This window comes from Varroa destructor, unplaced genomic scaffold (genome assembly GCF_002443255.2).
Source record: "Varroa destructor unplaced genomic scaffold, Vdes_3.0 BEIS01000007.1, whole genome shotgun sequence".
NCBI lineage: Eukaryota > Metazoa > Arthropoda > Arachnida > Mesostigmata > Varroidae > Varroa > Varroa destructor.
Genome location: NW_019211460.1, coordinates 2,831,052 through 2,854,553, shown reverse-complemented (window position 1 = coordinate 2,854,553; position 23,502 = coordinate 2,831,052). Strand labels below are relative to the sequence as shown.

Genomic DNA, 23,502 nt, shown 5'->3' with positions numbered 1-23,502 from the left:
CCAGTTGGATGTACAGTTCTTGTCAAGCGCGGGTGGCCTTGGTGACGAAAGGGAACACCGCTGGCTCGACCAATCGTGAAAGAACTGGTCCAAGATCTCGCGACGAAAGCGTGGCTCCATGCAATAGCAGCTATGCTAGGTCGACTAGCACCAGACCGTAATAAAGTCGGTGTTGCAACATTGCAAGAGATTGCCTCAGGGCGATACCGGACGTAAAACTCGAAATAAAGCATTTCGACCATAATTGTAATAGGCGTAGGTCGACAATCCAACAAAAATTATTTAAGCTGTTTTGGAAAGCTTATTTTTAGACGAAATTCCACGTTTCAAGTGCAATTAGTAATAGAGGAATGCCTTTACAGAGTACCAAAAAAAAGCTGGAACCCGGCAGATAAATAACAAGTTAACGAGAAGGACTCCGAAAGGGATAGGGAGCACGATTACACTTTTATTATTGAACTGCTGAAAACTACTCTTCTGACAGCGTTCTAAAAACTCGCAACAAGAGAAACACGGCGACAGAAAAGTGCATCTATGTGTATATGAAAATGTATGTAAGGAAGTCGGGTAATAGGCTTCAAGATAAGGGAACACTTTTGGAAACGCAGGTAGCCCGTTCAGGTAAAAGTAGATAAGGCGTCCAAGATAGAACTTTCTGCTCGGAAACTTCTTCAAACACTAGAGGATATTGACTCTCGTTCGTCATAAAGCTGACAGCCTCCAGGAAAAAGTGCAGGATGTGAATCTAAGGAAGATTCTACAACCCTACGAGAGCTTAGCTGGCTTCTAGAAGCCTATTACATACCTCGTAGACTAAAAAGCACATTGTGTAGGCAAGCTCTCTTTTATCCTTCTGGCAGGCGACGAAGGTGCCACGGACGGCATACTATGGAAAAACGTTTAACGGACCTTAAGGATCAAGCTGCTACACAAATTAGCGGTCAAATCATTTAAGTTCGGAAACGTTGACATGGTCTCTCGGAGAATCTTCGTCGCAGTGCGTCCACCTGAGGCGACACGCCAGTTAAAGATGGCTTTCTGTTAGAAAAAATTTTTGAAGCTATCTTTAAAAAAACATAACGGCTCACTGCTACCTTACTGATGAAAGTGATAAAGGTTACGTAAAAAAACTATAGGCTATTATCATTAAGCGCGGCGTCCATGGTTACTGTTTTGCTTGTTTGCTTTAATTAGATGCAACTAAATGTTGGCCCTAAGTACTACAATATAAAGATAAAAGACGCAAAGGAATATAAAATAAAGACATGAAAATTATGCTCAATAAAAGTCAACTGGCTTTTCAAAAACCTTTATGAATTACTTTACTTTGAAGAAGGTCAAGCAAGGATTGGCACACCAAGCAAGGAGAATTATCGTTGAAAACCCGATTGAAAGAACTACTACCATTGACGTTGCCACAAGTCTTGACTCTGTATTCAGACAGAACCCAGCAAGAGCAGAAAATTCTACTGGCCTTGACAACACCCTGACACGATTTCCCTTCGGGAAACGATAAACACTGGCGGCTTCTACACCGTCTTTGGCGCGAAAGACGCTGGAAATAGAATACTCAGAAGCGAGCAGACGCTGACAGCGATGCGTACGTTTCCACCACCGAAAAAGAGCCGAACGGATCGGAAACCAAGTAATAATAATATTAATCAAAATCCCACAACAAAACTGCTACCGCAGCAGGGCCGCACATTACTGTCTAAAGAAGACCCACAAAGAGGAAAGCTTCACTGCTGTTCTAAAGCGTATCAAATAAAAGACTAGTTCAAGATAATTTAATGACAAAAAAAGACAAGAAACCCTATACAAACAAGATGTTTATATAAGGAACATACAAGGACAAGCACAAAAACGTGGTGAAGAGAAAATCTTCACGTGTGCAGCGACGTATGACGTCGCTCCCGTTCATGCTAGCATGGCCCTAGCGGCTCGCTTGAAGAACTCTGTTACATTGTTAACAAACCACAACAAAAATGTCGCAGAAAATCTAGCAATATCATATACCGTTGGTCATCGTCGGGGATTGTAATGCTAGCTCAGTTACTTTGGGTGCTTCTCGCACAAACTAGAGGGGTCAGATACTAAAAGAGTGGATGGCTACCAATGATAAGGTCACGTTGAACACAAGATCCATAGTTACCCCTCAAGGGGCTTGAAGGCTTTTGGAGTCCGCCATATGCCCTATAAAATGTGCAGAAAATTGTTGTTCACTGGGTATCTCGAAATTGATAAAGGGACACCGTCAACTGGAAGATGCTACATTCTATTAGTACTTTGTTGAAGGAGCCTGTAAGCCACATACTTCTCGGCTCAGACGAGCCTAGAGCAGTTCCACCTAAATACTGGTAGAACGACGTCACTGCGAGTAGAAGTATCGACTATAATAGAATTAACAAACAATTCAAGTGAGCCAAATTCGCCGGACGTACAGAAACATTCAACGATATTCTCGACAATTATAGGTTGGTTAAGAAAATTCTGAAGAAGAAAGTTTAGAAGGCTAAAAAGAATGCTGAAAAGGGTCTTTTACGCGAAATTCAGCGTGATCATTAAGGATGCCCAAGAAGATCATCCAAAAGGAAACAAATAGAGAAATACACATGTAAACATATATATAAATTCTCTTCCGCTTACCCAGAATTCGATCGTACCCCCTACAAAAACGACTTGAGCAAAGACATACCGTTTGTAACGACAGGAAAACTCAAGGTTGTGAGCGAATGAATGAAATCAGGAAAGGCGTCAGGTTTAGATAAAATCCCGTTGTCTGGGGCTGTAAAGCTATTCTTAAGGAGTTCTTTCTGTAGCCCGATGTGGAACTGTCCAACTATGGTTTGAGTTGTCGTCCTGTGACGAAAACACAGCCACAAAGGTGTATGCTCAGTGAACGGAAATACTAGAAATCCTTTAACGCAATGTCCATAGAATATAGAAGGTGCGACAAAGCTTCCGGTTTGAAATGCCCACTGCTGTGAACAAAGATGGCCCCGGTCTTCCTTCTTGAATGACTTGGTTGATAAGAGTGCCAATTAATTATGTAATCCAAATTATGTATAGCAAATCAAATAATTCCACTAGATGCAAAATCTAGTGCTTTTTATGCATGAAGGTCTGGTTGAACTTTCAACCATGATTTTTTTTTTAGAGCCATTCATTCCGATTTCTGATTCCTGTTGACATGCCGACACGAATTTGATCACCAGTGACAACTCTATGCTGAAATCTATCATTCTAGATGCCCAGAAAGATGTTGAGATGCACTTTTACATATTGTCGTGTTGGATTCAAAGAGCTTCTGTATAAACCCAAGGATTTGAGATGATTAGCATAGTATGACTGCAACCTACCGTTTCGGCAATTTCCCGGGTTGTTTGTTGACCGTCTTCTTTCAAAGGTGGCTTTTAAGGGTTACCAACTTAGACAGTCGTCCGGAGCGAGGGCTTTGGATACAGTTTTTAGACTTGCTAAACCTTTCTCGGGCAGTATTTTTGGTGGTAACGTTGTTACCGTACAAAAGGCGAACGTCGTGAACCATTTTGGCAGCGTTTTATTTTCGACGACATGCGTAGCGCAGAAGGTATCGAAGATGCACTTTTCTGTTGTTTGGAATATCCATCTTCAGGGATTCTTTAAGGTTGTTGCAGTCGCAACCTAGTACCGTGAATTCATCCTGATCAAGCAGGATGACCGCTTTTGAATGATATGTCAGAATTGAACAATAAGTCACGGGGAGTCTTTTTTTTTGTAAAAAGCACAACAATTTGCAACCTAATAGGATAAATTAGGCATTGGACCAGATTTCTCCAGGGATAAAAGGATAAAGCTTAAGATCAGTTTTAGAGTTCAGACAGTTCAGAGTTCACTCTGAAACGGTCCTATTATTAGGTAAGAAAAGCTGCCCTAGAACCTCAATCAAAACGGACGGAGACAACATAGAAATGATACATATCATTTAGCCAGGTGTTTAGTAATATAACTGGACCAAGCGATTCGAGGTACAACAAACATCCTTTCGTATTTTTATATACACGGGACGTGTGGAAAGATTTCTTATGGCGGTTGCTGAGTCTACTCTTCCTTTTGAACTTCGGTGAGGGTCAGAGCTTCACCTGCCGAAACTCTGCATGGAGGCTTATTACGGAAAGTTCAACAAACCTTTATGCTAAGAGTGTTTTAAGCATACAGAACGGCCAGCACAAATGCGACCTCGCTCCAAGCGGGAAGAATCCCATAGGATCTTAAAGCGGAGGAGCAACGGAGAGCGTGGGAAGATCTTATAGAAGATTCAAGGGACGATTTAGGCAACAAATTGCAAGAAGAGCGGACCGTTTTACAAACCCTATTCCCAGGAGCTAGGCTCAGAGACATTATTTCTAACATTAAGACTTGGCTAGAAAAACCCAGAGGAAGTCTCTTCTTTTTCTTGGTACAAATTGTAATTGAACGTGACCACTTCCAGGAATACTTTATCGAAATAGAGAAGGTTTTTTTGGAAGTGGAAAAGTTTCTTAGGAAGGCTTTGTCCTTTAAAGGGAACAGAGGATTACGCCTCTCACCGTGTGTACGGTGTGCACTGAAACGCAAGATAGATTAGTATATGTATAAACTTCGTTGGTAAATGGATTCAGAGGCTTTTTGCTGATTCTTTTGCGTACAAAGAAGTTGCTAAAAAATGGCGATCTGATGGCTAAGCGAATAGTCAACATAAGATTAATGAAGATAGCAGTAATCAGATTCGCAGGCGCGACAGATAATGCTACTCGATTTAGTTTATAGAGTGAGTTAGCGGGATACTAGTTTTACATCTCTCTCTAGCCCTAGCTCATCCGACATGACTGAGAGTTCAGCCACGATCACTTGGACTAGTTCAACTTTTACTTACGCCCACAAACTCATAGTATTATCAAAAAAAGGTCCAGGCTTGTATATAGTAACAACTGCATTATTCGAACCCTTTTAGAAACAAAGGATTTGGGTTACTTTTCCGTATTCGATGGCAGGGTAACTTTGCCACCCCTTTGAAACGCGGTTATCACTGAAATCAATTAGTGCGATGTAGTTGTTTTAAGGTCAACGTCGCGGCTCGTTGTACTGCTCCAATGTGTATCGGCACTGCAGTTGGCTGTGTCGCTACGGTGTTTCTCAATGCTAACTCAAGAAGCTCCGCAGCCAGGGGACTGACACAAGGGGCCTTAGTTCTATAACGGCTGCCCCCTTTGAGTCGGAGAAAATATCTTCCATAGAGACTATAATTAAGGTATACAACTTTTTAAGCAGCGAGCAATCACTTCGACGCTTTAAGGCATGGGCCCATGGTATCGAGAATATGAAGCACTAGCCAAAGCTGATCCAAATGTTCCGTTAGTAAACCGACGACATTTGCTATAACAACTTCTCAGAATTCGATTTATCAATCACAGGAATGACGTTGCCTTTTCAGATATAGGGTAAGAGACATTCGGTCCTTCCCTAATGTGTCGAGGAAGTCGCCGATCTGCAATAAGGAAATAACTGCTTTTTCGTCACCGCGTCCAACTGCCGATAGACCACACGAAGCCGAATCGAAACATCCTTTTTCCTAGGTAAGGCCTGGAAATCAGACAAAGGCTAATCACGTTATGTACCGTTTGCTGTTCTTACTTCGCGATACAGATTCTCTGCGCCAACGTGACCCGCCGAGGGTGTGAATACTGATAACTGCAAGACACGTTTTTGAAAAGCTTTTCGAAGAAATGTCAAAATTCGTCACGCAACGCCTTCATTACACAAATTCCGTTAGGCCAATGCAGTCCTTTTTCAATACGGAGTTTGTGAAACCTTTGCTTGAGACTACCTGTCCACAGGATGTAATGAAAGCTTTCAATTTGACGCCTGGCACTGATTTTCCGAACTCATGATCACTACTTTATAGGCCATTAGGAACGTACTTAGCAGAGGCGAATGAAGAACCTAGTCAACATACACTGCAGTCTCGGGTAAGCCGACTGCTGTCGATATTTATCTTGACGATTCAGAAGACAGCAGCCGATTCTTTTTGGCAACGACTGGAGCAGAGCGCTCCAACGAGCAGTGCGACATACCACGTACTATCCGCGAAATTGTTTCCTTCAACCCATATCACCTCTATTGATAGCACGTACCATTACTGAAATGTAGCTTATCTATTTACAACTTTTGGAAATGCGATGGACAGTTGACTGGTTTATACAAAGTGCAGAACTTGATTATTCTAAAGATTTTTGCAATGCTTCACTCTAACCTTACAATACGAGTCGTCGTTGGTAAAGCTCTCTGACGTTTTTAGTCCTCCGAACGTTGCTTGTGAACATCCTGAACAGCTTCCCCTAATTCCAACTCATATTTCATTGGTTGCATAAACAGAAGCTGCCTGCGTTCATTATATTGTCTTTGTACTTCTGCTACCTGCTCATAATTGCAACGCTATGTTAAAATAAACTTTCTGTACTCAAAAGTTAATCGCGACCCATTTATTATCTACAAGTGCAAAAGGAAAAACTATGATGTGTTGAACAGTACGCAAATTCCCTTAGAACACTGTGTTTATTCAAAACAGTTGTTCCAACAGTTACATTAGCGCCGAGGGTTGCGCGATTGCCCCCATGTCGGAAAAGGCTTACATAGACCTGATATGTTATGCTGCATTATTCGGGTCGAGCTTGATGACGAACATGATGGAAATTGGCAGAACTTAGAAATAATAATTCGAGTCTCCGATCGGTCCACACTTTTTGTACTTGCATTGACGTTTTGGGCTCTGGGCGGTATTGTTTAAAGGGGACAGTTTAATAATATTGGTCATTTGTACCTCGCATATACATAGAAACGATGTGTACGGCGAAGCACTTAGGCGAGAAGAGGTTGACACCAAATGCAAGCAGTCGAACTCAAGCTCTGACGAGTTTCAAGGCCCTGATAAAGACTAGGACAAACGACATCACAGGAAAAACACAAAACGAATACATAGTTCCAGTTGATACCGATAGTATAGTACGCGCCGCTATACAATTATGATAGACAAATAAGATCTTTATTTGTCTTCAATTGATTTTTACTGAGCTGAATAATCTATAGCAAATTTCGTTCCATTTAGCTCTTGCCTATGGCAGTTTACAGTGTATAATTTGTTGCAGAATACTTATGACGAAGAATTGCAATTTCATCATTCGTTCATTGTACAGTCTAGCAGCGGCAATATAACAATCTTTTGCTCCCTCTTGACTTAAGTGTTGATCTTGCGACCATTCTATCTATTCCGACGCCACTGCTTCTCAGCCTCGGGCAGTCTAAGACCTATTATTCTTCCCTATTGAAAAATTATTCATGGAAGACTATTGATGTAACTAAATATTAGCTACATTTCGTGCGATTCGTGCTCGATCAATCGCACTCCGTGTTATAGACAGGCTTCGGTAGATCATCATTTTCATAAAACCCGCTGGTACGATTCGTTTTTAAAAAATCACAGTTTTAGGCAGCGCATCTTGTGATCGCGTCGGCTTGTCGTTAACGTGAAAATCAAATGTGAGCTTTATATGTAGATTGGCAGTGAAATAGATGGTTGATCCCCGCTGCTCTCAGTCACCTGTAAGAAACGGAAACAGAAAATACAGAGCAGAAGAGATGTATGAGACACGCGGTAGACCATGTTACATCATTCTCGATTACTTTATATAAGCTAAATTATCGATAACTTCATCCGAAGTTACCTCTATCAGAGAGTTGCGTATTTTTCATGTGTACCCACTAGTTTGAAATGTGTATAGACTTAAAATAGACTCAATGACCTATGTGATCACTAGAATTTTATATGCAGGCTAAAAGTGACGTGCTGTCAATATCTTAGCAGTTTGTTAGTTTAGTTGCCTCACATAGCCTAAATTCTGCCCTGGCCAACAATTGAGCAGAACAGTGAAACTTCGATAAATGCGCTCCCGTTGCTTTTCGGCAGGTTTCATAAGGAGGAATCAAGTAAAAAATTAGTTTTTATTTAAAAATAGAAGGCTGTATCTGCCGCTGGTCAGCTGTCATGACAATGCACAGGGCCAAAAAGGGCAAATAAAGATTACGTGGCCATACGCGCAAGAAGTGACTCTAAAACCGAATATTATGGGACATGGCGGGGTGAGAATCAGCAAAAAGAAGATACACAGGTTTAAATTGATCTCGAATACAGAAGTCGCTCGAATCTGTTTTGTACAATCTATGTAAGCTCGGTCTCTCTAAACAACTACGTTTTTTTCGGAAAACATATCAATATCCGATTGTTTTGACCTGAGGTGTCATGGCAGGGTCCGGATTAATAGGGGAAGGAAGCCGACAGGATATCATCGTCTTGTTAATCTTCAGAGGAAAAAATGCGGCTCGTTAAACGAAATATACCCAGTGATTTAAGGAGGTCAAACTCCAACGTTTTTGTAACAGAGAAAGCGCAGCCCAAATATCACGTATGATCCCCAAGTGGAAAATTATATAACATTTTTTTGTGTTATATTATCTATTCCTTTCTGAACGACTCAGAAAGAACCGATCGTACCTGAAGTGTGTTATGAAAATGCAGTCGGGAGGAAGCACCGTAGTTTTCAAAATAGTGAACATTCATTACAAAGGGTCAAACTATTGAAAATGTCTACTACAAAGAACTGACCATGAGACTTGTTATTATAGCAGTCTACGTTGTTCTAGGGTCTGTCAATGCGTTGGCTAGCTGACAGCTTTATCAATGATCAGCTTCATGAACCACAAATTATGGAAATGCCTGTTTAGGGTTATGAAATTCATTGATATAATGTTGTTAAGGGAGTCCGTTAGCAGGTAGTAGTCTTTAGTAACACGGATATTTCCTAGGGTTACTCCGTTAAGAATGCCAGTTAGCGCCGTTGACCCGCTGCAATGTAAGGAGTGCAGTCGAAGAAAGAGAAAACGGACGTATCATATATAAACGTTAGTCTAGAAGTTTTTTAATGTTAAGGATGACAGCTACACAATAAGCTGATATGATAAAACTGGATTAGATCTAAAGGGCTTCGTTGCAATGACGTAACGTATTTATACATGCTTTATGTATGTAGATGTAAACGTACGAACATACACTACATACACATGCACCGGATGAAACATCTAAGCTAGGATTCTTTCCCATCATTTGTTTTTAAGCGTGTGTCTAAACAAAAACAGATCCCAAGAGAAGGTTTTGTATGTGATAGAAGTAACATTCCGCCATAGCCACCATTGACCAAAATAAGACAGCCTTTATTCGGGACCTGAACCACTCACCACTCGTTTTCGAAATAGTCTTTTTTAATCTGCAAATAACTTTATAGTAGTAATCGTACATCAAATACTATCGGTAGCTATAACTTCGTTGAACTGTCGCTCAAATACGTCACATATAAGGAAGTCCTAGAGAAATCAAATTTTATCGTGATGGCAAGCAAAAACGCTCAAGAAATGCGAATCTTTGGAACGGCTAAAAAATCGACGTAAAACCATTGTAGTATACCTGGAGGTCCTTAATAGCAACTATTCTCCACAATGACGGTTATCAAAAATCCGGGTATGTCTAATGGTTTATAATGTTACTTCGATGAATTTTTGAACTCTTTTTATCTTGTCTTGTAGGATCTATGCTTTCTTTGAATTTTCTAGGAATTTCACGAAAAACCTGCAGTGAATCTGAGGTAAAAAAAATAGTAGCTGATTTTCGCTGAAGATGCAAAAACGACCTCCATAACGAGTTTTTTTTGTTACATTTCAGAGATAAATAGCTACTATAAACAACAACAACAACAACAACAACAACAAATGAATGCTTACCCGCTACAACAAACAGCCTCACAAAGTTCGACCCAGTCTAGATGCCTCATTCCTTATATATATATATATATATATGTTCGATGAAGTTCCGCCTTTAGCGGAAAGTAACATAACGAAAAAAAACTCCAGCTGGAGTGCCGCATATCGTACGGTGTTGAGGAAATCTAACAGAAGTCACAAAAAACACGGCTGTAATAAAACACGTATTTGTATGTATATATGTTTCGTTCCGCACAGAAATGTCTACTTTATTCCCTTACCATGATTATTTTAGGTTGCGTCGCCTGACATTACATATGCACGTATGTATGTTATAAGGGTTTGGTTTAGCTGACAAGACCGATCAACGGTCATTGTGTTTTTTTTTTTTGTTTATATATATATAGTAACGGCTTGCTATAGAATTGCTAGTCGAGGTGCTTCGAAGGCAGGGTACAAATATGTAACTATGATAGTCACCTTAGCAAATAACAAAGCTATAAAGAGATTAACAGTTGTAAATAGTAACGTCCAATGTTCCTCTTTATCCATTCGGTTCTTTACTTGTTTCATTACATCTTTGCCATTAGACTTATGAAATCACCTGTCTGTCTGTCTGTCTGTCTGTCTGTCTGTCTGTGTATATTTTCAATATGGAGTTTTTCGATGTTATTCCATTTCGCATTCTATTCTAACTTATTCTACGTCAACCGGACATACATCAATTAGGTATTTCATTGTTATCGAGACAATGGCAATATTAACGGTGCTTGCTACAACCCTCGTAACATCATCTAACTCACAATTGAATGCCTTACCGGACATCGAACCCATACCTAGCACGGACTGGCTAACCTGTTTACTTATAGACAATAATATTATGCAATATTAAAGTTACGTAGCTGCGTTGTGTGTGACCATTCAGTACATCGTCGACTGAAAATGAAGATATTTGGCAGCATCGGCCAAAGGGTGCAGAAATACACTCATAAATTACGAAATGAACACCTACTTAAGGAACTTAAAAAAAGATATATATATAAGAGTTATATATATATATATATATATATATATATATATATATATATATATATATAACTCTTTAACATGATAAGTTCATTTATATAAATGCCAGCACTTATATTTGCGATTCATTTCAGCAAGCAATGTTCGTACATATATCGACATTGAATGGAGCTATTTCTCGACCCTGACACTCGCAGTGATGATGTCGGCGCATGGTATTGATTGGTGCGCATTGTTAAATAGATTGCATTAATTATTGTCAAATATTAGGTATAATATCGCTTACTTAGGTATAATTATACAATAGGATAATCTTATAAGTAGACCCAATGTCTAGTAGGTACATCCTTTTCATCCATATACAAATACAGATCGATTCGACAGCCATTCGTCTCAAATTTTGCACGTCCATGCACTCTTTAGGCTGTGCGCTAGTCTATTGAAGTCCAGATTGTTTCCAATGTCCAAGTCTGAGGCGTATCTGACGATCCAATACTATCTAATGATCAAACGGAATATCTTGGAAATGTTTAAGCTACCGTAAATACCCTTTATAAACCTACGAATTTAAATAAACAGGTCTTAGAATTACAGGGCACAGTTGACGGCGTTGCAGACGGAACCTCTGCATGTTCGGAATTTTTATAAGTAACGATAGTGATTTCAAATAAAAACTCAAAAAATACACGCGAATTTACTTGCTTGTGTAAAATGGGCCTCTACAATACACTAACTTGGACCTGTCCTACACAAGTAGATCACAGAATTCTATGCTTTGCATGTTTGCGGGTGTCGTTTGTGGTAAGCTCAATCGTTCATCCCTCGGGAAATTTACCGAATCTGATAGGTCCGCCTAGGTGTCGACTACTTAAATCCGGTAACGACAACTTCTCATGCAACGTTTCAGTCAGTGTAGCAATCTTGTTCAGCGTATGGCCTATGCATTTCAACAATCTGTTCGTATATCACAGTGGCTACTAATGAAGACCCATCGAATGGCGGATCGAAGTCGGCTTACCGACGCAGCGTTTCATCATTGCTAGCGTATCAGTATTGGTTAATGGATGTACGAGATGTAGTGTACGGGAAAGTCCATGCAGCCGTCATGGTTCGTATATGACTGACGTGTCATGCTAACATTAGTTATTATTGAATTAGCTGTTATCAGTTATTGCTATTGTGAATGAACAATAAAACGACCACCACAACGAACATGGATAAAATGCAATTGGAATGTTGCTAACCTCCATATAAAATGTCTACTGCTAGACTCTACAACAATATTTAGTCGTACATACATTATATAGTATAAGGATATTGCTACTATTAGTATATCATACATAGGCACATAATCAGAGCAGTTCGTCACAATCAGTCGTCGTCGTCGTCGTCGTCGTCGTCATCGCCGTCATCGTCATCATCACTGTGATTGCATCCATCGTCGTTGATTGTGGTAGTTTGTGTGACTAATTTGTGTGTGTGTGTGTGTGCCTATGGATTTTGTGGGGTTTAACACTCTGAACGCGATCTTAGCAACAACCAACAGGCTAAATCGATAGTATTCGTCATACAATGCGGCAATAGTACTAAATGATAAGCCTACATACTACATCTATGGATATGACGACTAGAATTCTATAGGTCTCTCTCGATAGGTCGTCAGGTAATTTTGAACACGTGTTGAAATAGTATTCAATTGTGCACCATTCGATACGGTTACACGCTGGTCGTCGTCATAGAAATTCAATGTGACATAGGATTAAATGCATTCATTGTTGCAACATGCTACTAATGTCGAAATGGGAAAAGACTAGACTCGAACGTCATGCAAATGTTTGAGTCATAAATATGTCGGCTACCCCGTAACATAGTATTTTCTCCAGGTTAACCGCCAATTATTTCCTGTTTTTTCGATCCTCTTCTTTATCTCTACCTCTTCTACATGCTTCCGATCTTCATGATGCTGCCAGACTCGCTTACGTGGCCGTGTTTTTTTTCCAGTAAAGTGTTTAGGTTCCAAAACGTTTCTTGGCGCACTGCTTGCGCTATAACGGAAATGTGGCGGACGCTTCGCGTCGTTTGTGCTCGATGCACAGATAGCGATGTCGACCCAGGCATCCACGACCTTCGTGTAACGTCAACTGTTGCAAGACATAAAACAATACTCGATAGAGTGACAACTTGTCACTCACCTGACCGAGTAGCACCCGGCGTTACCGGGCTCTTCCGATACGTAAATCTCTTTCGGAGCGATAATTCTATTTTTTTTCTTCAGCTGATCACTAAGATTATGATCTGGCTATTTACTTCATTGAATATAGCAATGCGTCTCAACTCAGTTTATTGGTTACGTGATAAATTTTCTATGAGATACAGATTTGGTCGATTTATCCAGAAATGTTTCAATTGTATATGCCCATTCCATTTCGGTAAATTCACGGTATGCGTTCGAAAAGCATCATTATCTCTCGTTATTTCACGCTTCAGCTATATATATTCACAGACTTGACTTCCAGCTAAATAGTTACATTTTCAACTTCATAGCTCAAGTTGGCAATATGAGTAATGGAGAAGACTGATAACGTCGAAAAATTGGCTCTCGTTTTGAATTGACTCGTGAGGGGTAAGAATGAAATGCAACGCATCAAGAATGAACGGCAACGAATAGGAGATGCGTGATGATAAATATCTTCATCCGTTCCACAAACAAGCCACAGTGATAACTAGGATACTCGTGCAAAGTAACAAGAAGAATATTCGTTGCTTCTCATCTAGCTCTACGACCACCTCCATCTATGGTCATCAACTAAAAGCCAGGTGTGACAATGACATTCAGTGCTGGTCTAGAATTTGTAAAAAAAAAATTCTACATTTATTTAAATCATAATGAGTTCACCTTGTAAAGAATAGCATCAGCTTAGCTTCACAAGCTCTTTTTTCGCTTACATATGACAGCCTTTGTCTAAACTTTGTATGATGATATTCAACGTAATCAGCTATAAACTTGGATGATCCGATTGGAAGTATGAATGTTATTGCTCGGTAGAAAATTGAACGGTTTAGGAGCTTCTTTCGTTCTATTCTAAAACGATAATTCTCTGGGTGACATCGTTGGATGGAGGAGCGGATTTCGCCAATCCAATAATTTGTTGCTATAATCTCTGTCTGGTTGTGGCCTGGCCACTGGCCGACCTGCACGCAGAAATCATGCTGTCTTGACAAAGACTTGATAACTAGCACTCAGCTCTTGAGTAGCTTCCTACTGAAACGTGACATTTAGTGACCAGCTTAACTTCGTATAAGTTATGTAACAAAGTTCATAGAAATAACGGAAGTTTTCTTCAGATTGCAAGCTGTATCATTTACTGCCACTATGGGCGATACGGTAGGCGGACGTCTTACTTCCAAGTGAAACGAGGTTAACTTGCAGTCATAAGAAAAAGAAAAGCCTCTCTGAAGCCTATAAAACATTGTTCGCACGATATAATCTTCAGCTTCCAACCTGCCCTTGCTCCAACAACAATTTATCGTTTGAGACAGATGTTGGCACGGTTATCGTCATTAGAACTGGCAATAGAATTTATTCATCGAGCCCATTCTATTCACTCGTTGCGCCTAACTGAGAACTGCTTAGTAATGTTTTAAGTTTCAGCTGACGTTTACAGATTGTGGACCACTATACAATAACACTGGCCTACCGTAAACACTACATCGTGGCGCTTTCCGCCCAAGTCAAGACGAGAGCGGGAAAGCCCATCGAACTGGGAGCGAACTAACAGATCAGACAAAATAGAAGAAAATATACTTGTGTATGAGTATTTTGAGGAAAAGAAATTATACGACAGGTATCCTTACCATAAACATTCGTTAGAAATTAGGACCTTCAGAGCAGATAGTTTGGCAAACTCTAAGGCGAAAAATAGTCTTGAGACTATTAAATCAATGATTATACCTTAATAATAATCACACCCGTATTCAACAAAGTCTAACTACGTGATGTTGATGAGTGTTACATAAAAACGTAACTACAAAGAATGTTCTCCGATCAAAAATGGGTGAATCTGTTAAAAAAAGATTACATTTTTTGGGGGGTTATTGAAAGTTGTGTATAGGTCGATTGTATCTACGTCAGGAAATCATTACATATTTATATAATCAAAATATAGCCAGATTGTTTTACTAGTGGTTGATGTTGCTACTGCTGAGGTGTTATTAGTATGGAATCATCATTATGTTTATTCTTAACGAAAGGAATGATTTCGTTGGATAGTGCGAGTAAAAACATCCTCTTCAATTTACTAACAAGGATACATCTCATAGTAAACACTACTAGTTAATAACAGTGATACTTTGTTAGAATGGCCGTAGTTATTACAAACAACAATAACAATTCAATAGACTCCTGAATGAGGGAGCCAACTAATCCGCTGTCTGATTTGGCAGATGTGTAGTGATGTGATGATGCATCTGAAAAGGAGAACAGACGGCACGCATTTAAATAGCCGACGGATTGCAAAACGTCCTGCACATATGTGACAATAACGCAAGTTCTCTGAATAGCAATTTGCAGCTATAGACTTGTAACCGAAAAACAAGGAGTAAGCCTCGCAATGTGCGTTGACAGGACACATAAAATCATAAAAGGACCATTATCGGTGACAGTGTGAACCTAATAATATTAATATGTTAACTTGAAACTCGTAGACGATCTCATCAAGATTTTTCACTTCCGTCACGATCATTCCTTGATCGAAAATCGTCCTTCTGCTACGGGCAATAATGATTAAGAGATGGAAGTTGTGCGAAAGTTATTACTGTTGCTTGTAAACACATTACTTTTCCGTCATGCATGCAAGCCTCCTCCTTCAGAGTGCAATATATACAACACCGGACCTGAACATCTGTGATGAGACGGAATGCATGAATTCGTTAAGGGATCGTACAGGATGATAGCAGTTGACCAATTGTTGTAGAAAAGACTATTTAATTTTTGATCAACCTAGTTATTGACACATATATCTTACTCATTATAGGGCTGGTAGTAACGGAACACAGCAGCTGTACGTGAAGGCGTGATTGACTAGAATCTTGCACTATGCCATTTGATGCAGAGAGATCCGTTATATCGGTACGCCCCTGCTGTTGTCGCTTTTCTGCGTAGGTGGAGCGTGATGAACAGATCATGCTAGATCCGTCACTTTCGGTCGTCCAGATGTTATTTCATCCGTTAGTATATTCACAGTACATGCGCTCGTCGTCCGAGCCACCGTCGATTACAGTGAGCTGCTGGACCATCTCCGTGCTAAACGTGCCAATTTTCAGTAAAAAAAAAAACGAAAAAAAAAAAAAAAAAAGCAGGAATTGTAAAAGGTAAAACAAACAGGCTGTGACTGAACACTCGTCAATCTGTGCGCAGCAATAAACAAATATTAACGCATAAGGTGAAATCTCGGTAGATTAATCAAAATATTAAGCTATCCAACCAAGAGCATTTCAGGACACGCAACATTCAATGTGGCCTTTGTATAACCGTACGAATTAGGCGAACACCAATGCGGCGACGCAAAAGGTCAAGAAGCGTATGCGGATAGCATAACTAAACGGATAGCACAAGTCGGCAAGCAGAGAACAAAGTAGACAAATTGTTGAACGTCATAATATTAGTGGTACGCATACAAACACAAGCAACATGCTAAGATTGGAGAGAACAGTTATCTCGGCAAAGAAATGTAATACACAGAACATCTAACATATGCCTCTTGGAAATCGGAAGAGGCATGGAAAAACTGTAATCCTTGTTAACGTGAGGGAAAATATATATGACGAGAGGTTTTCACAGATCAGACGAAAGACATCGAATATTTCTATGAGAACTATGGAAGCTACAGATCGGCGTGATGATGGAAATTTCACGAAGTGTTTTAATTGGGAATGATTATAAGGGTTGGCTAACTTCTGAAAAACCGAGCTTCAAAAAACGGTAGCGTCTAGAATGAAGCCGTCCGCACAAGGGCTAATCCGGACCATTTTCTAGATAAGTCGAAAAATCTACGAAAGTAATCATGCAATGCATAACAACTAAAGCTTGATAACTAAGGCAGGGTAGTATAGTGTGTTGTCTAATCATTCTATCTTCAGCGCAGGACAAATGTATAAAATTATAGACAATATCAGATAACTATTCTTTTCTTCATCTTATATAACTGTACCCTGCTAACAATGGAGTAATTAATGGATTAGCTTGCAGTAGATAATGGCAGGTCGCCTCACCTGAGCGGAGGTAGTGCTCTTCTTCATGATTTTGCCGCTCATAATTAATCGGCCAAATCCTTCCTGATGTGCGAACGCGTACCCCGACCTGCAATAACGTTTGCCGTATCATCAATTTGTTGTAACTGTTACCGATTTATTATAATATGGTGAAGAACCCAGCAGATGTTTTATATGGGTGATCTTACATTCTTAGTAAGGTATTATGCCTAATATACGACGCATGGCCAAAGTCCGCTTGCTCGCGATTCTTGCCCACTCCAGCATGGTCAGCGCTATACAGAAGTACAACGGTCCTTCTTTATTTTTGCCGTATTTTTAGTACGCTAACTCGGACAACTAACGCTATTATCCATTGACTACGGCGGCTCTATGCTGATGATGAGAGTTACAAGAGCTATTCATTCAGACAAATGGGCCTTCAGACTCACTGCCGTCGCCGTTCGTACCTTATAGAACGCCGTGATCTGCGCAGGCTACGTGCGGTAGTAATCATGTGCGGCTCGGAAGGCCGAGACTTAATCCTTTGTAGACGCTGTTTGAGACGCACTCGATCGCTCAACGTCGGGAATACGTCCACGTAAAAGAATCTAACCCATCAAATACAATATAATGAGTAAGCTACATTGATAGAGCGATTGCAAAGCTGAGTACAGTCATTGCAAGCAGGTCTACGAATTAGAGATACGGCTATTAAAATCTAGTTCGATCCCGCCGAAATCAACTATCAATATAGCGAATAGAAGTAAACGAAAGACGAAGTATTATTGCTAGTTTACCTGAATGCAACAACAGGCAGCATCAGAATGGTGACGGTCAAGAAGGCAACAAACCAGAACTGCCCGGTGCCCAGTGTAACACGGAGCGATGCTATATACGCGTTACCTGAGACAGCAGCCAACATGAACAAGGGCAAAAAAAAAGACATAGAAAGAGAACGAAAAGGAGGAAAAGGTCGTACCGCACGGTACCCCACGAACGAAGTCACCGCAGAGCACGACGAACGAATGTCGTTGAATAGCAAATATGTACTTGTGCTTACTAAAAATCAAACACCTTCTACCGATTCCCTTTCGTATTGCAATAGGTGCTTTTGCGTAGAAATCATAAAGATTATAATTTCTTCTGCTAATTTTGTTTGATTCATAAAGACATTCGTAGCTTTTTTTTTTTCGTATGCTTCTCAAGCTGTTATGATTTCATAGCGGAAATCAAAATGAACATGGCGTAATTAAACGATACATTATACAAGTATAGGTAATTCAGTGAAGGCAAATGAATAGTGGGCCTTGTCGGTATCGTCACGAGCAGACTTCATCGTCAATGGTCGTTGGTGTTTTATAATCAAAAAGCGTCTACCTTGGTAACAGGTGCTTTGAGCTATCATGCCGTACGTTCATTTGCAATGGTCGCAGAGCGTGTAAATTTAAGTATGTATTTTTACAGTCTACCTAGTTGCTTATCATGGGTAAAATCTGGCTATCATGGTATTAATCAATTAGATCAATCACCTTGGATTTTGTCGCTAGTGGATAGTGCGACATCGTACTTTCACAGTTCAAGTTCTCCATGATTTCGTACCTTCATCATGGATTTATCATTCACTATAGGGTTTTTCTCACGTTTTCTTCTACTGCTCGGTTTTTAAGTCCTTTAGAGTTTTTTTTTTTTTTATCTAATAATCTAAAAATAAATTGAGGTCAGGTTCATTTTACTCTTTTAGATCCAAGAAGTTAGTGCGTGTGTGGGATGAGTATTAAAAGAGGATGTGTGATGCTTTATTTAGAAAATTATCGTTTTTTGCCGTTTCTGTCGGAAAATAGATAAACAGTTGCATGCAAAGCTTGCTAAACGTGATCTGAACAGCTTTATATACGATTTTTTTTACCCATAATATAAATCGTGTGACTATCGGCACCCAGCATCCGTAGTGCGTTGCAGACATTCTATTGTGCCTGTGTACAGCTTCTATATTTTTGATAGCAGCTCATTGTTGACTTCTACATAGTAATTTCATGTACTATGCAAACAGCTGTGCGACTATATTGAAATTATGTAGCTATACCCTGTTACATTTACTCCTACTGACACTGAATTTCACTACTTCTAAGTACTATATAAATCTATGTCAAAACTAACCTCTTTGATTTTTTTTTTTATCTTTTTATTGCATGATCTTAGTTCAAGTATGATTGGTCGAAATAATATGTATCTGTGGAAAATGCTATATATTCATATATCAATAGATATGTGAATACCCTAGGTAGTTTACCCTAGGTAACACAATGCGATGCTAGCATCTTGTTACAGGAACGAATTCCCTTCCATTTTTTAGGGCTACATCCCCTAACAAAAACAGCTGACATCTCATTGTAAGCAAATTTGCCCTCTAAGCGTTTAAGGGTATGCCCTAACTGTGCAGCATAGTTTAATATGTTCGTCCTCGAATATCTACCGCTTGTACTTAAGGCTCCAACGACCGACAAGGTCACCGCAGAACTTGCGAACGTCAACTCAAAATAGTTATGGGCCAAACCCACGCTCAGCAGGAAACACTTGTGCCTGACGCGCAACGTCGGCCTGGTCTTTAAATCCTACCACAGCTACGTTGCGCGAGAGATCCATTCAAAAAAGATCGAAGTGCCATCGCTGGCTTCCCGAGTCCTAACATGAGTTTATTCCCGCTGCCTTCCAATCGGCTTGCACTTGTTATAGAACAAGCCGAGTCTTGCATTCTCAATTTCAGTAAGCATCCTTCGTTAATAGTTAGACAGAATAGACAAATATTGGGTGAACAGGTGCTGATACTTGCGGCAAATATATATATATATGTCGACTATTGATACCTATTTATAGGACGATAATGATAATCTACTGCAATAATTAAGGAACCTAAGCCCTGTCGTTGATTAACTCTCCTTCGCTGCAAATATACATTAATAGATTGACTTTGTGTACTTTTGCTCTACGGAATACGGAATTGTACATCAGTTGTGCGAGAGACGTCTTGTGCTGGGAATGATTTAGCTGGGTGGAGGGATAGCCTCGTCAAATGTCATTTGTGACCGTCGGCCTTGTCAGCCAGTCAGACTTGGCCCGGTCACAATCTGTCACAGCTATTTCTAGCATTAATGCTATTCATCAACGGCCCGTGTATAGACCCAGTGTGATACTGCAACGATAAGGTGCGCCTTTCGTTCGACGAGTTTACGCCACCTGCATGCTTCGCTACCGGGAAGGCTAGATAGGGCAGCCCCCTATAGGCAAATCTCGCAAGGGTAGAAATGAAATTATGCGGTGCTTGCCGTTATACTAGAATCATATTTAGTGTAACGTTGCTCGCGTGATTTTTCTGCGCTAATCGTTGCCGAACGGACTCAGATGGATAGAATACTTGCTATTGTTAGGTAAGCCTAAGACGGAAACGTGACGTTCGTCCATGCTGTTATAATTTAAGCTCAGTCTCTATTCACATCGATTGTCACGGAACAGCTTAAGTGAACCTTCAATTATCGACATGAATGTATAGTAAATGATTTGAAAGCTAACATGTCTCAGGAGCCGCCGAGCACAGAAGCTGACGTTATACGTTCCATCATGAGACACCCTGTATTAAGTAAATTTATATAAGTTTTCGTTTGATAAAAATTCCAGATTGAACAGTTAAGCTGATCGTAGAATCACCAGTAAATCACTGACAAAGTCGATACAAGTAGCACTCGACAAAAAGGCCTTAATTTCCGGCCTGAACAGGATCGATTGATGATTGGCTTACCGGTTGTACGTTCTTCCAGCAATGTCGCTGCATAAAGCGGGCCGAGGTCACGCACGAAATAATAAATATTAATGTATTTATTATTAGCAACTTTAATCAACGGTGCGCTTTATATTACGTGCATTTACTTATCTCACTCTCTCTCTCTCTCTCTCTCACCCTCTCTCTCTTTCTATCTCTCATTAGTGAAAGGTTCCACCAAATTTTTTGCTAATGTGTACTTCAACGATCACATAAACATCCAGGAGTAATAAGGTGTTATCAACAGAGAAAATTCTTTTTAATCATAGCATAATTTATAAACCCCTCGTTGTTCTTCAAAAAGCTACGACGTCAAGTTTGCGGCAGGTTCGAGGCAGTAGTAACTTGTCTCTACGTGCGCCTTTCAGCACTTTTTCGCCTATGGAAGGGCTGTTTTTTTAAATGGACGCAATCCTAAGCAGCAGCTCTTATTCTACGAAAAAGCGTGGCTTCCTGATCTTCAGTGGGAAGCGATTTTCAAGGAAGGCAGGCAGGCAGGCAGGCAGCCGCGCTAGGAACGCCAATGAGACAGCCTACCCCAAAAGCAAACAGCCACAGATCAACCAGGCTAGTGCCAGATGGAACAAATACGCATTCAAAATTCGGTGAACGTCATAAAGGGAAATATAAACGTCAGACTATTTTCATTGCTTGTCTTTTTCGCTTAAAGACTTTGCTCAATTCAGACTTCACCTCTCAAGTTCGAAAGTGGCTCCCAGTTACTCCGGCCTATTGTGATCAGGTACTGATATCCTGACAGCGGGACGCTTCGCATACAAATGCCGATATAATGCATTTTTCAGTTGAACGCCTCCTATCCCATGAAAGTCTAAATATTTGCACAGTTACTGTTTACCTAGATCACCCGCCAACAGCTAGCTATTGCTTTCGAGAATAGCTATCAGATAGAAAAGGACAGAGAATATGTATGTACTTGATGACATCTTCATTTACAAAAAAAAAGGAACTTAGAAAAAATACATATTTGAAAAGGAATGATGTTAAATTCACATGTAAAGTAAATGCTGAATAAATCAGTAACTTATTTTTTATTTTTTGTATCGCTGTTCGAGCCTCCACTGTCAAAAGCGCTAGCAAAGCTAACGCGCATGCACAATGCAGACTTCACTTGGGTAATCACAACAGGTAGAAAGAATATGTACAGGTAGTCATTTTTATCAATCATTGAAAAATCAGGTCTGTAAGATGCAACATGTCGGATCTCAATAGACGATTGCAACAAGAAACTTGATTAGGGAGCAATTAAGAAGATATTAGGCTAGCGTTTCGATTTATAAATACTCGCTATCCATTCTGTTATCACCTTCAGTCTCCGAATCAGGGCTTTTTTTTTTGTTTTTAACTGTCTGCATGCAATCAATCGTCCTATGTAAACCGATGTGCATGTTTGTAAGGTGTCGAAGACGTCAGAAAAGTATCGTTATTTGTAGAACAGATCAGTATTGGATTTATGTATATGTGCGTATACACAAAAGTAGTCTTCTGAGTTTGATCGAGTTTTACAAGACTATACGTAAAAAGTAATTTTTTTCTATTAACAAATACGGAACATCTATAAAAGGCACACATCAGATTTAGTTAAGTACGTTAGCCTAACACATGTGTTCGTGAACTGTGTCGTTCAAAGAAGGTTATCTGAAAAGTTTTGAAGTTACATAAGTTGATCCTGAGGACCGAAATGAAATTTATTCGCTATATCTTGTAGAAAACGTGTGAAATTTTCAATCCGTCACCGAACAAGTACGTGTATGATATTGCAGTATGTCCTTGGATATTTATCTATGTATATGTGTAAATATCTTGAGAAGTTGTTATATGATGTGCTATATGTAATAATAATTTTATTATCAACTGTCAAGTTCCAGTCAAGCGTTACTTCTATAACGAAACAAAGCATTTTCTAAAGCACACCTGCTGATCACGATCACAGGCAATAGTGATCTATTCGTTTTAATAAAGATTCCCATTACAATATGTACGGTCTCAGTTTTTAATAATATTGCCTCTGTTCATTTTTTAGTGCTTTATCTACAGGCGAGTCTTTGTCAAAATTTTATCAATACTATGTGTGTATCTGTAGAGCGAGAGACGACAATGGCACGATAGTCCTGAACCTAGTAATCCTGCTCGCAAGTATATACGACGAATGGAACGGGCAATTTTCCATAAATACAAAAATTTCACTTACCTATAAAGTCGGAGTTGATAAGTAGTGTGATAGCAAAATAAAATGCGACAGACCCCCAGATGCAAACATGATTGAACAACGTCCAATACGTCGTGTCTACCGCTATCTGACAATTTACGATTAACACCTGCAGGCCAAATAGATAAAACTAGTAATACATCTGTGACCTTAATGCAGGATCGATCTTCTTTTAATCTCCCTCGATCCGGCATGTATTCGAAATGCGTTTATACTGCACCGTGGGCAATCAACCCATCGCGGATCGACTGCTACCCTTATGGCGAAAAAACAAAAAAAAGTAACTATTCCTACGTCAACTATAATAACATAGAACTGTATTTCGGCGTTTCAATGGATAGTATTTGCTGATGTACTA

The 23,502-nt window shown here is 39.8% G+C and overlaps 1 protein-coding gene across 12 annotated transcripts in view; it reads right to left on the bottom strand.

Annotated features, from left to right (window-relative positions):
* Window positions 1–6,536: 6,536 nt before the first annotated feature.
* The window catches only part of ATP8B (ATPase phospholipid transporting 8B), a 74,176-nt gene continuing 57,210 nt past the window's right edge, over window positions 6,537–23,502 (bottom strand). For 5 of the 12 annotated variants that reach the window (XM_086975906.1, XM_086975901.1, XM_086975900.1 and 2 more), the window contains 8 exons: window positions 23,127–23,253; window positions 17,901–18,006; window positions 17,571–17,711; window positions 17,122–17,209; window positions 15,876–16,153; window positions 10,107–15,318; window positions 9,847–10,010; window positions 6,537–7,615 (listed from right to left, as the gene is read on the bottom strand). In XM_086975906.1, coding sequence (XP_086832032.1) covers window positions 16,088–16,153; window positions 17,122–17,209; window positions 17,571–17,711; window positions 17,901–18,006; window positions 23,127–23,253 — 528 coding nt within the window. In that variant the 3' untranslated portion in view covers window positions 6,537–7,615; window positions 9,847–10,010; window positions 10,107–15,318; window positions 15,876–16,087. The other 7 variants (XM_086975897.1, XM_086975899.1, XM_086975896.1 and 4 more) reach the window with 7 other exon arrangements.